This window comes from Aulostomus chinensis, chromosome 13 (assembly GCF_037954235.1).
Source record: "Aulostomus chinensis isolate RoL2024-O1b breed Wild chromosome 13, RoL_Achi_v1.0, whole genome shotgun sequence".
Taxonomy (NCBI): domain Eukaryota; kingdom Metazoa; phylum Chordata; class Actinopteri; order Syngnathiformes; family Aulostomidae; genus Aulostomus; species Aulostomus chinensis.
In genome coordinates, this window is record NC_141332.1 from 27459183 (window position 1) to 27476253 (window position 17071).

General features: G+C 48.4%; 1 protein-coding gene across 1 annotated transcript in view; it reads left to right on the top strand.

Moving 5' to 3' along the window:
* The window catches only part of LOC147251583 (uncharacterized), a 61522-nt gene that overhangs the window by 31043 nt on the left and 13408 nt on the right, over positions 1–17071 (top strand). The window contains exons 4-7 of the mRNA XM_086222766.1: positions 2102–2392; positions 2892–3252; positions 4173–4280; positions 16122–16272. Of these exons, the coding sequence (XP_086078892.1) occupies positions 3218–3252; positions 4173–4280; positions 16122–16272 (294 nt within the window). The 5' untranslated portion in view covers positions 2102–2392; positions 2892–3217. The remainder of the gene's footprint in view (positions 1–2101; positions 2393–2891; positions 3253–4172; positions 4281–16121; positions 16273–17071) is intronic.

Consider the following 17071-nt stretch of genomic DNA (forward strand, 5'->3'; position numbering starts at 1 on the left):
GGACTTTCAAATATGCGCAGGTCTGAACCAGCGAGCTCCCAAAAATCACACAATTCTTCAGCCAGCTGCTGTAAACAGGTTGTTATCTGGGTTCTGTCTGGTTCTCACGCTACTGCTTCTTGAGCTTAATTGACCACTGGCTGAACAACAAATGGCCCTTCGGAGATAATAAAGATTTACTCGACAGCGGCGTTTGGACCAGGCTTCACCTGCAGAATCTCAAACCCTCCATGACTTTTCATGAGCTGCTGTAATTACTCTCAGCCAAATATCCTTTTGTGCTCAGCTGTTGAGCGAGACGGGGTGTCCTCAGATTCCCCTCCTCTTTGTAATCTTTATCGACCCATTATTCCTACATGTCCGTCCCACCAGCAGACTCCATTAGCAGCGTCACCGCTGACGAAATGAGCTCCCCTCAGCTGTCATGGCTCCACCTGTGGAGGTTTCTGGAAGCTGATGAAGCGTTCACTCGGTATGGATGGCTCGTGCCATCGCTACGTTTAATATCTTGACAACCTGCTGTGTGTGTACTCACAACTTCACGTCTCTTTATTCACATTATTAGATGTTAAATCACAAAGTGAAAAATACACTGTTGTAACTGAGGCTATTCTCCTGTTTCCTTTCCAGTTTTTCTTCTCCTGTTTCCCTCCCCAGTCCCCGTCACCAGCTGACCTGTCCCCCCCCTGCACCACCCTTGTGAATCAGGATTTTTCTCCCCTAGGAACCGTAAACTAGCGCGTTTCCTCTCACACATGGAGGCAGTTTAACCTCTGCAAGAGGCCAAGAAAGATTCAAGATTCAGAAAAACCTTATTTGTCAGATAGTGAAAGAAAAATGACCATCGGTTCGTGTCCAACTAAACAACATCAAAACAGACACAAAGAGAACCAATCAAACAAACGGCACCTACAGGCGGTTGGTGGAGACGACACGGGTGTCCCAGCACAGCCATGTCCTATCCATGAAGCAGAGTGAGGAGCTCAGTCGAGCCTCTGTTCCTCCACACTGCAGTGACTCACCAGCACCTCCTGAGGTCCAAGCTGGTCACTGGAGGGGCCGGACCCACGCCTCACACGGAGGCTGTGACACGCCGGTGTTTACAAACAGAAGGTCTCTGAAACGCATCATGAGCTGATGAAAGCGAGAGGATGTACTTGTGTTTTGTCATGTGCACATGTGGATTTTAACAGGCATGGAAACATTAGCATAAGTGTGTGTCTGCCTGCTGTCATGCTAGTGTGTGTGTGTGTGTGTGTGTGTGTTTTCCCCCTGCATTTGGGCGCTATTTGCTGAACTCTTGAGATTAACAAACTGCATCTTCACACAGGAGGCTTATGTCGAGGTGTCTTGCACACACACACACACACACGCGCGCGCGCTCAGTGATACTACTGAAGAATAAAAGAAACCCTCCCACTCGTGAGCTGACAGGATGGCTTAGGAAGCTTCATCATGATTCAGACATCAGTCAGCGCTGCAGCAGAAGATTAATGTGGCTTTATGTGGACGACTCAAACAAGGAAACTGTGAATCTATGAGTTCTTTTGCCTAACACAACACACAACCCACACTCATACACAACACACACTCATACACAACACACACACACACGAGCGCGGGTGGTGCTGAAAGGAATACGATGCGTTTCCTCATGTAGAGGGAGGCTTAGAGAATCAAACACTCCATTGTGATCATGTAACGGCCAAAGACGCGACCTTGTGACCCCTCCGATGCTCTCGCTGCTGCCTGGTTGGTTTTCTCGTCAGTGTCAATGAAAACAAAGCAGGAGATGATCGGAGGAAAATTCCTTTGATAGTTCATTTATGGATATTTAAACAACAACAACATGGAAGCTATGTAAAACATTTTCCCGAGTGCCCAGATGTGTAAAAATAGACATTGGCACAGGGGAGCTGTCCAGGCCTCGACCCAGGAGGCCAGTAGTCTGGTTCTAGGGAGGAAGGGGGGCGCTGCTGCTGGAGGTGGAGACCCACGTAGCTGTGCTTCAACACAGCCTCTACGCTGGAGCTGAACTCCTCAGGAGAGGCGCTGGACTCCTACTCGCACGCTTCTTCACTGTCTGATTGGCTCTTTGCAGCTTCCTACCTCCGCCTGGATTGGAACCCACACCCTCCCTCTCCTGCCGCCTGCTGCCTCTTCCATTGAGAAGCCGCAGGTTAAATCCCCGACCTCTGGATCGACTCCCGCTGCAGATTCCTCTCTCCTTCTTAATTCCCTGCGGGGATCATTAAAGCTTCAGCAAACAGTGAAATCAGACCCGTGGAGATTTGCTCGTCCTGAACAGCGACTCTGGGAAGCCTGATGGAGCTGCTGACTCAGATGTACAGTAATAAGGAGCAGAGGTGGAGGGAGAATTTAAATCCTTCAGGTAAGTGTCAATACCATTTGTGGTAGTGCTCTTTTAAAGGTGAATGCTCTGTGTTCAAACTGTTATTTCAGCAAAAGCATTGAAGTACTTGGTATCACATCCCAAAGTTACAATATCTAAAATAAAAGTACACATTCTAGAGTTGGATCGACATCTCTCACTTCATCACAGGAGGACGAGCACCGTCGGGGCTAAGAGGCTTTTTTACTCACAGCTGAGGCGAGAGACAGAAATACAACTCGTACTTTTGGACCAGTGAGGCTGTGTGTTACCAGTTGTAACCTCAGCAGTGTATCTGACTCACATAGGAGACAAAAGCTGGTCCGGTGTCTCGGGGACATGGACAAATCCGGTAGCGTGATATTATCTTACGAGTGCCTCGGCATCAAGGGGGCAATGATTTAGGGGTGCTGGGGCTTGTGACAAAGTCCAACCGTTGGTGTAAACCCAGAACACCCCTCCAACTGCTGAACGGGCTCTGCTGCACCCCCCTTTACAGAGTCCCTCGATGCCCCCGAAATCCACATTCTGGCTGACAGCCTGGACTTGGTCCAGAATGCATCAGAGCAGCTGGTCTCCCATCTCCAGCCTCGCCGTCCTCGCCAGCAAAGGCAGCTGGTGAACATCAGCCTGCTGGATCAGCTCAGGGGAGGGACCTCATGACAGGACCACCGCCAGCACTGGCTGACCCAGGCCCACTCAGGCAACCGAGCAGCATGTCGGGCCTGACTGAGCTCTACAGACTCCGACTGGCAGACTGTTTCAGACGTCAGACTGGTGGCTGTGAGAGTGGTCCCGCCTGGGCCTCCCAGGCCCCTCCTGGTGATGCTCATCTGTTTCACCTGGCCTTCACACCGCCGGTATGTTTCCCTCTACACACGAGAGACCAGTCAGGGTAGCTCCAGTAATGTTGCTAACAGCCTCGACTAGCTCCTGAGTAGGCTAAAGAATTTAGTCTGTGACAAAATAAAACGTTTGTCCTGACACTCACTGGTCACTTTTGACTAAATTTAAGCTGCATTTTAGTCCAATTTAAGGAAGAATGATAGCTAAAATCTGAGGAGATACAGTCTTGGACTCAGGGGCACCTTAAGCCTGTTTATATCTGCCTACCTACCCTCAGCACCATGACCGACGGCGTAGATACACATCGCCACACACCTTTGCCTGACGTGCGGGTCCCTTGAGATGTAACTACAAGTTCCATCAGACCCCAGCAGGCCAACAGACACGTGTCCAACCGTCTCGTCCTCTGGCCCGCGCCCTTTTCTGTGCTTCATGTATTTTGGTAAATTAAACTGTTGTTTGATTATTCGCTCAAACTCCCCAAATCGTTTGCTACATTTCAGCTGCCATTGTGGAAAGTACACAAAGGAACTGAGCACAATGGTATGGAAGCCCCACTGCCCCCTAGCTTTGTGTCAGTGTAACTGCAGCCACAGAAGCGTGAGCGCTGGTCGAAGTGCAGGGTTCAGGAGTCTGAACCAGGATTTGCAGCGATGGATCCACCTGCTGCCATTCAGGGTTCATCAGAAACCTCTAAGTGCTCAGCGTCAGACTCTGAATTAGAGGGTTTATGGCTGCGTGTCGAGGACTGGACCTGGACAGACGTGACACCATTCATATCTTAAGAATGTCTGCAGATGATTTGATTGGATTTCCAACACATCAATCAGCGACCGGAGCTTTTTAGTCAGCTGGGGAAGCGTGGATCGTTGCTTCAGTGTTGATACTGACTGTAGAGACGTCCTCTAAGCTGCTGTCTTGCTTGTCCTTTCAGAGCCAATGTCTTCTGGTCTGTTGACTCAGTCGTTCTGCGTCAACCAGAGCTGACAGGTCAGATCCCTCCCACCCGGACTTTAATATCAGGGGAGGTGGAGCTCAGCAGGTAACTTCCACGCACCTCAACTCAAACACTATAATCATGAGTGCAGTTTATTTTAGATTACAGGGTTTTTTTCTCTCGGGGAGAATGAAAGACGCTTTTACCTGGATGTGTTTCCAGAGGTGTTTTTGCAGAGAGAGAGAGGTAAAAATGTCCCCTGAGTGCAGGACACAGTGCTGTCTCTCCCTTTGTCCTGGCCTGTATTAGCCAGGGAGGTGACAGGAGAAAGGTCTGGCAGCTGAAAGCATTTCTGCGGGGTCATCCTCGCCACCTCGCTGTCTGTAAAGCCAGACTCTCATTTGTCTGTCGTTTGTTTGCAAAGAGAGCTGCGGCAGCGTCGGCCACGTCTTGCCCTGCCTGGTTTTATTGGACACCTTTATTGGTGTTGGGTCCAACAGGTGGACACGGACGCCTTAATTAAAAATGTCTGACCTCCTCCGGGGTCTTCTGGGGAGGTGGACGTGTCCCGTTAACTCCTGCTACACTCAGGTAAATATTCTCTTAAGTGTCGACTCTGCACAGCCAAACTAAGCTGGAGGGTTTTTGAGGAGTGGAGACCTTTACTAGAAGGAATACTGCTTGACTCCCAGGTAGTAGCAGTAGTAGTACAGGGAGCGTCTAGTTTTTCATGTGGGCTTGAAGGACTCTTTAACCCTCAACTCCAGGGGTGACTTTTGCTGACATTACCTGGTAAATGTCAATCATTTCTATCGTCTGTGGAGGCATCTGACCTGCGTGTGAACAGTCGTCGCCACGTTGGGTTCTAAAGAGACGAGACGCAGCAAACTTGAAGAGACCTGCCACACATGGATGTTCTCCTTCGGTTTACTGCGGTTAGAATTTCGAACAGGTCAAACCTCATCGTGGATTCATGCTAGCTCACATGGAACGGTTTGAGCAGTGAACTCCGCCGTTCTCCCAGGACTCTGCAGTGACTTCAGGGAGCTTTTTGCACATTTCCCTTCTTATCCTGGTTCCTCTGTCCGTCAGCATCTGGAGGTGGTAAATGGACTCAATTTATAGAGCGCTTTTCTACCTTAGCGGTACTCAAAGCTCTTTACAGTGTCGTCTCATTCACTCACTCACTCACTGATGGTGGAGCTGCCATGCAAGGCGCCGACCTACTCATCAGGAGCAATTATGGGCTCAGTATCTTGCTCAAGGACACTTGGACATGGTCACCGGGGTCCAGGATCGAACCAGCGACCCTTTGGTTGCAAGACGGCCACTCTACCCCTGAGCCATGCCGCCCAGGTGTAGTTCCTGAAACTGAATGAGTTCACGAGTTCACGCTCCAGTGGGACGCTGACTACAGGACTGAGACAGTTCACCAGCTAGCAGCTGAACTCAGGTGGCGATCATGTTCCCTCCCTTCAGCCACTCTGTTCAGGTCTAGCTCATCCAGTTCCTTACTAGATCCAAGTGATAAGTTGACTCTCAGTTTAAAATAAAACAGTTAATTCTAATGAATGTCGTGGGAAAATGAAACTGATCTTTCTGTGGGGACACACACGGTAGGAGCACGCCGCCACTCCCATACTGGTGCCGAGGGGGAGGCTCCCTGATGTTCGGACGTGTTTGGGAGTCTGATGACAAAAGCAAACGTCTGCGGTAGAGTTTGTCTCTGTGTGGCGGCACCATGAATTGAGTGTGGTGCGATTGGTGCCAGTCTTGTTTAATGTTTAGGTGATTACATCCAGCTTTACTCGTCCCAGAGCTGGAGCTACAGTCATGGCAGCTATCATTTGAGCTAAAACCACCCACTCAAGCTCACACTCGCTCCTCATCGCCGGAGTGAGTGTGCATGTGCTTGGTTGGAGTGACGCTGGGGCAAACCCACGCGGGTAGAGGCAGAACATGCAAATTCCACTGCACGGCTAACAGCTGCAGCCCCAAAGCTCCTCGTCTTCTCTTTATGTGGCTTATAAATCTGTGAAAATGGGACCCTGGCAACAGCGGAATGACCTGCACGGAATGTATTGTGTTCAACAGAAGAAGACTTCAGCTCTCAGTGGTCGACTCTGTCGGCTTAAGGTGCCCATTTTTTACAGTGTGCTCTCCTTTGTGCTGTGCAGACACACATAAAAAGTTTCTCTGCTTCAATTTGTGCCAATCTGACTTTGGAAAAAGGGGAAAATGTGTCTTTCTCCATGGTGATCTGTCTTCAAAGTGGGCCTGTGTGTGCTGAGGAGGGTGGCGGCTGGCGGTGGCGGGGGGTGATAAGTGTAGGGGATGTAGTAAATTTGAATACAATGACATAAAATAAAGCTGGTTGTCATGCTCCGGCGGGCCTTTCCTTTCTGTCTAAAGCTGCTCGACACAGTTCCGGATTTACCAAATCCTCCAAAGACGAAACGAACCCTGACGCTTCATTGTGTGAGAGCAGCCGTCAAACACCCCCCCACACACAGACAAACACACACACACACACACACGCACACACACACACACTCTCTTCCTCCCATCATCCCGCTGGTCTTCCTCTGTCGATACAGATGGGGGAGGACAAGCAGGAAGTCAGGTTGTAGTTTGAGCTGTTAAGCATTTGGGGATTGTTTTCAATTTCAGGCGGCAACATAAAAAAGAATCAATTTAAACCAGCCGGGTCTCCTGGGTCACCTGGGCGAGCGAGCAGAGGAGAAGACGGGTGGAGAGAGAGAGAGAGAGAGAAAAACCACAAACAAAATTAGCAGCCAGGAATAATTATGAGAAAACCTGACATGTTTCCTTATTTCCCTGCAACATAAACTTAATTAGCAGTGTCTGTGTTCTGCATAAGTGATCTGTAACGTTTATCTCTGGGAGAAATTCTAAAGTGCTTAATATGAAAATACTTTAATGAGCTGAAAAAAAGCTATTTAACCAAGAGGTGAAAAATTGAATATTCATTCACAGGGAATGATGATGATGATAATAAAGCAAATGGCTTGATTACTTTTTTAGTATGAAAAATATCTGGTAAAAATGGCTGGAGAGCTTCGGGGGAGAAAATGTTCAAATGTGGGTAAACCTTAAATTGGAGCTGGAAATGAGACAATTTTCAGAGACCAACATAATTTCAAAACATCAGACAAACTTCCAGTCCCTAAAGATGGAGTGACGGGTGAAGAGTGTCATCTGCACTCACTAAATTAGCCTGACGGGGGCGCCGCGTGACCTCTGGGGCTTCTCAGACTTCCACTTGTCGCTCGTAATAAAAAGTGAGTTTGTTCAGGGAGGAGGTCCAACGCTCGATGAGATCTTTCTGCTTTCTGCTCCCTTTCATTCAAGATTTGGAAGCTTGTGTTTATATTAAATAACGGTTTTGTTCTTTTGTCAAAGAATGAAATAAACTACTAAACAAATATCCCAGGCGGCTGACTGGGCTGTTAATCTGTTCGTCTTCCTGGACGTCTTCCAGCTGACGCGCTCGCTAGAACAGAAATGACTGATACGACGCTGCTGAAGGCCACGTCAGGTTGATTTATAAAGTCTTTTACTGAAACATTTCGTTTTTAGTTCTATTTATTTGCAACACTTGATGGTCAAAAGCGACACATCGCTCAATTAATCATGTTTATTAACGCTGCAGCCAAGGTAGCTTCTCATTTAGAGCTCTGACGTATCGGCTGCATTGAAGTGGATTTCAGAGACCAAGTTTGAAGGCTTGGCGAGCTGGTTCGGCATACTTGATCATTTTGTCTGAACAGAAGCGATGCTTACTGCTGTTGTCAAAAAATATATTGTGTTTCTTCAGCTTTTACCATTAAAATTCAAGCATCTTTCACTGATTGACAAACAGGCAATGGAATCTATCCCAGAAAATCAGCTCTCAGCCAGAATACAGACGTGTGACGAACATCCAGGGCGTTAGTAGAGCTGACATCCGCTAATAACTTCAGCTCCTACCAACAAATGTTTTGTGTCAGTCAAATATGTTTGTGTGTCTTGGTGGAGCTCCCATCCAAACTCTGAGGTAGGAGAACCAACAAAAAACTCTGAAGAGCTCGCGAGGAATCGGTTGAGAGCTCAGAAATGTAGGCTTGGCGTCACTTGACATGGTCGTGTCAGGCAATTGTGTTTGCGGTGATCGTGGTTGCGGTGATCGTGTTTGCGGTGATCGTGTTTGCGGTGATCGTGGTTGTGGTGGTTGTGGTGATCTTAATCATTTATGTTTCCGATGCATAAAAAGACAAAGTCCAGCACTGATTTCTGATGCTTCTTTCAGAGAAACTTCAGCGGCGGTCGAGGCAGCATCTTTCCGCGTGTTAGCGCCTCTGCTAGTTCAGTGAAGAAACCTCGACATGTTCCTGCCTTGAGCTTTCACACAGATCTCAGCTGACTCTTGTCAAAGCCACACCTCCCACCCTCCTGAACTGGTGTAGCTGGAATTCCATAACAAAGTTTCTAAAATCTTACAGTGTATGAAATACCCGGTGATGCTCGCACTACAAGAGGCGATACATAAATAAACTTTTACTGCATTTTCACTGCTCATTTGAATGTGAGGAGCGAGGCGGTGAGGGACGTTCAGGCAGGAGGAAGGAGCTTGAATCGGAGCCAGACTGCCGACAGCCCAGCACACTTAAGACGAGGAGAAACAGGGAGTAATTAAAGGTGTTTCTAAAGGGGCCGTTTGATGTAAAGCTTCCCAGCAGGACACGCTTTCACGCCGCAGACAGGAGGAGAGCTAACATGACAGTTGGCAATAAATCTGAAAACACTTTTGTTTGTTCCTGTGCAGACAAACACGCTGAGGCTCCCAATCTGACAGGATCTCAGTGAGCTAAAAATACTCTGCGGTTTAATTAGGCCAATGATGACCCGGTGAGCTTTTGGGGGGGCTAAACAGCCACTTTCATGCTTCCTGCCTTTTGTTGTTATTGTGTGAACGCAGGGACACCTTCTCACAGCTAACGAAGCTGCCAGAGACTCAGGAGTCACTTCCACCACAAAAAATAAGGCATCTAGCTTTGGTGGAAGGGCACCGCCGCTGTTTACCTGCCAGCAATTAGCATGGCAAATGGTGCGTCTTTGGCCCGCATTCAGCGTGACTCAATCAGCGAATACATTAGCAACATGAAGGCAACGGGGAGAATGGGAAGCGATGCAAAAAATAAACTACAGAGATGACAGACGTATGAGCAAAGAGATGTTTTACACCGAGGAACTAATCATCCGCGCCGCAGATGTGCTCAGGGTGGATGATTAGCTGCTCCGCGTCCTCCGGAGCCTGGTGATGTGAGGAGACAACGGAGGAGGGAAGGGAGGTGTGTGTCCTCATGGCTGCCAGGAAGTCCTCCTCGGTGTTGGTACGGTTTCTTCTCATGCTTGTTGGATGATAAAGAAACACTGAAGTTGACTAACGGAGTGAAAGCTTTGATTTAATAGTTTTCAGGTCAAATGATGTCTAGATTATAACATTCCTACCCAAGAGAACAAGTCCTTTAATCTCTTAACTCTACTGACAACATGAGCTGTAGAAAGCAGCAGAGTGGAACCTTCCCTGTAATAAGATGGCTGCCTTTACACGCTAAAGAGCCCTGCGTGGGGGAGGTATTTTGTTAGCGTCGCCATGAGTCCAGGCCCAGCTTTGCTTCCTGTCTCCAGCACTGACGTGAGGGTTGGAGGTCCAGTTGGGTGTCGGGACAGATTTGGGGCTGTAACTCTAAACTCAGTTTGATGTGATAAGAACAAAATGTCCCACAAATGTCAAACACCATGAAACGGTGAACATATCAGATCCCAAAGGTCAAAGTTGAGCTAGTGAGGACTGTGACATCATAATCTCTGCAACAACAGTTTGTCTCGCTCCTGCCAGTGGAGGCGTGCGAACAGGAGGCGGTAATTCTGTAGTTTGTGGTCGTGATTCGACCCCCTCAGACCTGAGTGTCCGTGTGGCCACCTCCCGAAGCAGCAGCGAACCAGCAGCCAGGTCGGAATATTGACCAGGAAAAAAAATGAGCCACCGCTAAAATAACAAAGGCAGCAATTAGCAGGCGGCTGTGGAGGGAAGGTGCTGCAATCGCAGGTGAGTTCACAGGTCAGGAGGCCGAGTGTGTGTCAAACACTTGTATGAATTTGATGGACGGGTTTGGGTCTAGTTTGCCGTGTCACAGCTCGTGTCTGTTCCCTGACTCGACTCATCTCCGCGCCGCCACTGTCTCTGTTCAGTCCTGTGTACACAAATCTGTCAGGGAAAAGGCGCTTTGAATTGCAAACGACGCCAAGGGAGCAATTGGGGGGGTGGCGATGACAAAACTCTCCTGCCAGACGAGTGTAAGACGGTGAGAAGAGAGCGTGTTTACAAACGATATGATCTGCAAATGGAGCATTGGCGGCGAGGCTCTCAGGACGAGAGTCCAGGAAGAAGAAATGTCTGCTCTAATGGAATACGATGAATAAAATTATAATGTTCATCCGTCGCTCGGCTCGGTTTCCTATTTTATCTCTTTTTCCATCTTCCCGTAGCGTTCCGGTGTGAGTCGACCTCGCTCTCTCCCCCATTTCCCTCTAATATCTCCCACGGCATCCTCCCTCTTCTCCTCCCACCCCTTTGCTCTTGTCTAAAATTGAGAACAGAACAGCTGGTAATTGAAGATCATTGTCTCTCCTCGGGCCCACAGGATTTGCAATGCCTTTCTCCACAGCTCATCTTCACCACACAGTTTTTTCTGGTTTTCTTTTTCCTTTGCTCCCCCTCCTCTCCTTTTCTTCTTCTTCCCTCTCCTCCCTCATAAACTCCACAGGCCTTTTTGAAATTGGATTTTCATTTGAGATGGACCAAGAGCACCCGTCGCGTTTATGCTGCCTTCCTCGCATCAATTTTCCTTTCTCTTTTTGTCCCTTCATTTTGGCCCGTTCCCTCCTCTATCTCCTGTGAAATATCTCCTCTCAGTCCAGCTTGGACAGAAGCTCAATTTTCCTCCTGATGGATCTGTAAAAGAAAAAAAATCCACTCTGCAGTTTGGTGCCTGCCGCCGGGCGTCGGCCAGACGAGTGGTTGGAAAGAGAAGAAGCTGAGAAGATCCTGATCAGGCAGACGGCGTTCCTGATTGTGAGGTTGGAACATCCTGTTCCTTCAGTCTGCAGCAGAAGCCAAACCACTTTGTTTTTTAATGTGAAACATTTTAATGAAGGCAGACATTTTTTGTGACAATCTCTTACACCCCTGTTCACCACAACAGGCCTGCTGGAGTTTTCAAGGACTCACGTTGACTTTCTTCCATTTCAGATGTTCTTGTCAAGTACTCCGCCCTGACAGAGTGGCTCCAGAAGGAGCGGATCCACGCGCGGCCCCATCTTTTCAGTTGAAAATGCAGATTTTGATGATTGTTTTGATGGTTCTGTGGTTAACCTCTGGTTAGGGAAGACTGGAAATAAGACTGAGCTTTTGGTTAAGTTGGAAACCAAGGATGAGCAAAGTTGAGGATGACCTGATGTCTCACTAAAACGCCCGCTTTTGTCACCAGAGACGATGAAAGCCTGCCGTCTGGCTTCATGTGTGTAAAATGTCAGGGTGGAATGGTTCGCCATGTCTGTGGAGATGAAGCCCGTGGAGCCTCCAGGGTGGAGAACGACGCATTCGAAACAAAAACATGTCGTGACGTGTAAAACGCTGCACCTCTGCGTGAGGCCAGGCTGGTTCCACTACCTGCCCCGCTCAGGGGGCCTCGCTGGCCAGGAGTCCAGGAGGAGCTCGTGCTGTCCTGCTGAGGGCGGAGCCTGGATGCGGTGGTCTTGGAAGGTCCATCGCGATTGCAGCTGGTACTGAGATGGGCAAACTGGTTTGAGACGTTTTTGCAGAAGAATTCCAGTTGTTGGTTTGAGCGTCTGATCTCAGAGAGGATTTTCTGATCAGTCACGTGACTCAGACCGTGTGAACAAAAGTCACCACTAGAACGATTTCTTGTATTCAGGTTGTTCTAGAATGCTGTGGGGGTGGAGTCACGGCCTCCAGCCGCACATCCATTAGTTTTAAATATGTTCCAATCGATGAGCTCATTCACTTCTGTAAACTCTGCCCACCGTCCTGTCTGCGTCAGCCATGAAACCATGAAGTACTGTATATTGGCGGCAGCGGTGTATTGAGCTGCAGACTGACACTTTCTGGCAGCATGAAATTAAAAAGATCTTGTTTTTGTGCAGTGGAACATCACTAAGCTGTGCAGCATGGAGCAGCGATGATGTCGGCGTGGACCGAGTGGCGGCCGCCCGGAGCCCTAATAAACGGCAGCCAGGTTATTGCAGGAATCAGCGATGCGTGTGTTGAGAAATTAGCCTGTCTGTCTCCTCCGCTGTTATTGATCACCTGTCGTCCTCATACATTCCCACATAATAGGCAGCAGTGACTTAATTAGTCAAAAGAGAGGCGGTGTAATTACATGTCACTGTAACAATGTGTTTGATCGTCTACAAGCTCCGCCGCCATCACGTGAATCTAATAGTGAATCAATGCAGCGAGGAATAGAGACGGAGGGATGGAGGGTCGAAAGAGGAGGGGAGAAGAAAGGGTTTTTGTTTCCAGTTTGTTGTACTGGGAGGATGAAAAGTTACAAAGCGCAGCAGCTGATCTTCCAGATGAAGCCAGGCCAGCATGGCTGCTCACGCCTGGCTCTCCCCGGCGAAGCCACGCTGTTGCCCGCTTCGGTCAGCTCCCGTTTAATTCCTCCGCCAGGTGCTGGTTTGTCTTGGGAGTTTGTCAGGATGATGGAGCTGCGATTAAATAATTCGATTTTTTTTGGAATTCGTACTGTTGCTGGTGACCCCGTGTTTCCTGGTGTTACAGCACTGCTTCAACACTTTGTGGCGTAGTTGTCATGGTTACAGTGACCAGAAACAAACGGTGATCCTCTGATCAACGGTAACCGATCAGTGATCGTCCTATCCCGAACACAGAAACGTGTCAAAGTAACGCTGTTGGGTTATTAACTGGTGTGATGGGGTGACTGGTAACCAGACAGGCAGTCCTGCTGCTGCTCAGACAATGGCGGCTGAGTATCGAGCATCTCGCACAGACGGGTCAGGGGCGTGTCCCTCAGCGTGAGCCAAAGCAGCTGCGTGACTTCCAGGTGGTGAGGAAGGACAAGAACAACTGTTCCAAGTGGGTCTTTCTTCTAGCTGCTCAGAGCATCTCAGACCCTCCGTTTCCTGTTGTAAACTTTGAAGGCTTCATAGAAACAGGAGAACACATCAAATGTTCCTGACAAATTAATCAGCAGCTCAAAGACTCTCTTTTTTATTAGCCCCCCCCCACCCCCCTCTGACAGGACTTGATTTGATTGCCCTGGATAACCCCCCCCCCACACACACACACACACACACACAGCATTTCAGATCTGTATTTCTGGGGCAAGACCAGGAGGAATTAGGTTTAAAAAGGACTCACTCCATATTCAAAAACTCATTTTATTACCAATGCTTTCACCCCGCAGCCACAGACAAATGGAGGCTTTCACAGTTGCTGCAGTCCTCCGTCTTCCTCTGACGAGACGCTCCATTTATTCGGAGGATCAGCTGTCAGTCCTGTCAGTGTCAGGAGGTTTTAAATGAGCTCGTCGACCTGGACAGCGTTTTTGAGACGGATTAGACTCCACATTTTAACTACAGAGCCATCAGCGGGTCCTCGTGTCACAGATGCAGCGGAGGGTTAAAGCCACCAAAAAGATTTTTTTAATTCCGATGGAATGAATTGATTCGGTTTCCATATATTAACATACATTAGCGGGGCTTCTCGTACGGGCTTCAGTGAACAAAGGGTCATTTCAGGAAACAAAAACTCTACATTCAAACAGAGCAATTAGTTAAAGTTGTGTGAAACTGAAATCCAAGATTTTGAAAGTTTTTGTTTACCGTTTCATGTTCATCGCATGTTTCGGCTCGTGAAGGCTCCTGAAGAGTGACCTGTCTCAGGTGGGCGTCCCCAGATTTCACCATGAAAATCCCCAAACACAATTACTGGCTCAGACAGTGGTGTTCACCTACACGAATGAGATTCAAATTTCATCCAAGATAATTGAAAAGTCCCTTAAAATGTTTGAAGTGGAGTTCCTCTAATTCTGAGAACAGAAACGTCTGTGAGTCCCAGCTAGAGAGGCCACATGACGACAACCAATACATTAGCCCACAAAATAACTGCCCTAATTTCATAAAAAGTTTTTAAAACTTGCCAGAGGGGTTTTTTTTGGTCTTAAAATGTAAAATGTCAGGTAGCAAGCAACATGTCAGCAATCTGCTGCGCTCATTTTACTATGCTAGGCTCATTTCACTATGCTAAGCACATGTTGCTATGCTATACTCACGTTGCTACGCTAGGCTCATTTCACTATGCTAAGCACATGTTGCTATGCTATGCTCACGTTGCTACGCTAGGCTCATTTCACTATGCTAAGCACATGTTGCTATGCTATGCTCACGGTGCTACACTAGGCTCACATTGCTACACTAGGCTCACGTTGCTACACTAGGCTCACGTTGCTACGCTCATGTTGCTACGCTCATGTTGCTACGCTCATGCTGCTACACTCATGTTGCTACGCTCACGTTGCTACGCTCACGTTGCTACGCTCACGTTGCTATGCTCATGTTGCTACAAGCTAGGCACAAGAACTCAGTTGTCAGCAGTTGAGTTACTCTTCAGTCAGGCACTCAACACATCAGCCTGAAGGACCAGCAGCGTTCAGCTTCGCCTCGTATCACAGATACACAACTTTCCATTTGATTTAATGTTTTACAGGCATCTTGAAGGTGGTACCGTCCCTCCCCCACTGAGCCACTTCATATGTTGCTCACAGTCTGAGCCACCTACTAATGGAGATGCAATAAATTAAGAGCTATTACTGCATACTTAACCTTTAAACATAACTCTAGAATAACAGTCTTTATGCCGCTTTCACATTCGTGGTATTAAGTGTTTTAACAAATAAAAATTATATAAAACCAGACGAGCAGATAAAAGGAAAACTGAGACAAAGTGAATAGAATCAAATAATAAAAGCACATGTCAACATTTCCAAAAGCCTTCACAAAGAGGAAAGTTTAAGAAGAGTTTTCACAGACGATGGCAAATTAGTGTGTCTGGGTTCCACAGAGAAAGTGTGGGCGCTCTAATAGCAAGCGGCCAGTCAGCCTTCGCCGCCATCCGTGACCTGGAGGAACCAGCAGGGCTCCAGACGTGCTTCCTAATGACCACCAGGCCACAAACCGGGTCAATAAGTCACAGATGTAAGAAGGTACCAGCAGGATGTTTAAAGCCTGAAAAGTGAGTTAGACCATATTACAGTTCCTGGGGGGGGTGAACACGCGCCTGATTCTGCAGCAGCGTTGCGGCTGGAATCATCAGCAGCCTGGTGAGGTCTTCTGAGGGACCTTCATTGCTGTAATCAAGACCAAAGCGTTTATCGGCTTTTGACCTGCTGTTGGATAGTTTGGACTTGAACGTGAGGGACGGAACTGTAGATTTACCAGCAGTACATTTCAGGAAAGGCAGTGACGGGAGGGATTTAATTTCAGGTCGTAAAATAAGCCGGGCTGTGAGTTTGTGGGTTTCACTGACAGAAGAGCATCGCCTGCAGAACTCTCCATCTTGCTGCATAAATCCCATGTAGCCGGGCTCTCGGCCGCCGTCACACCGCGTCTGTACGGCTCTTTGTTGTGTCAAACTCCTAAAAATCTGGCTAAGAAACAGGGATGACTTCATGACTCTGAAAATAGATGTGGAATTTATCTAGAATGTCAAATCCTGGATTGGTTATTACTTAGAGTGTGTGTGTGTGTGTGTGTGTGTGTGTGTGTGTGTGTGTGTGTGTGTGAGATCGGTATCCATCACCATCCAATTAAATCTCTCCTCTCCTCTTTCATTCCCAGCTTGTTTCCATTCTTCCCTCCTCCTTCCGATGTCGGCAGCTCGCCCTCCTCACCTTCGAAACAAGACCCCGTCACCGAACGCCCGTCTGCCCCTCTCGTTACATCCATTAGCAGGCCCCACGGGACGGGTCCAGACCCTTGCACCAGACAGGTAATAAGAGTTGTGGAGACGTGGGAGGCGGAGCCAGCTCACCTGTCAGCAGGTAGACGGCAGGGCAGAGGACATCCTAAACCTGTGTTATCTAATCTGTCGTCTCCTAATGAGTCATTGAGATGTCTGCCCCCCCGTGCCGATCGTGAAGGGGCTGTTGGGGTCTTTGTGTCCTTGAGACTAATTACATCGCGGTCATTTAGTGCTGGACAAGGCTCAGCTTCAGGTGGAGAAAGCGATCCGAAGGGTGAAAGTGTCCAGGTGGTGGCGGCGGCGGCTCTGGTTACCTGTGAATCCCCCTGAAAAAACAGAGCGTCCTTGTTCTGATGCTGAGGTGGGAGACGGGGGAGGAGCCGTTTGATCCGACTCATTCCGCCAGGCTCCGGCGGTCTTCCCAGGAGGATTAAAGCAGGAAAACCGAATGGTTAAAGTGGCAGCAGGTCGCTAAAAATGTGAGGGCGCGGCAGCAGACAATGGCTTCACTCACGGCTCATTCTTCTCTTTTTACCTCCAGTCAGAACGAAGGCCTTTTGGTAGGAGAGCGGAACCAAAGAAAGAAGGTTCTCATATCACATGAAAGGGTTTTCAGGAAGAAGATATGGAACTTGCCAGAAAGCAGAATCATGACAGTGATCACATTTTGTAGCCGTACGCTTACGTGTGATTGGTTTCCTCTAAAACATGGATGTTCCTGTTTGAAACTGACGTGAACGTGTGAGACGACCAAGGAGAACACAACACAACTTTAAGTATGAACCTACAGAGGCGCACACATGCGGGTGCAGAGCCTTCTCTTTGC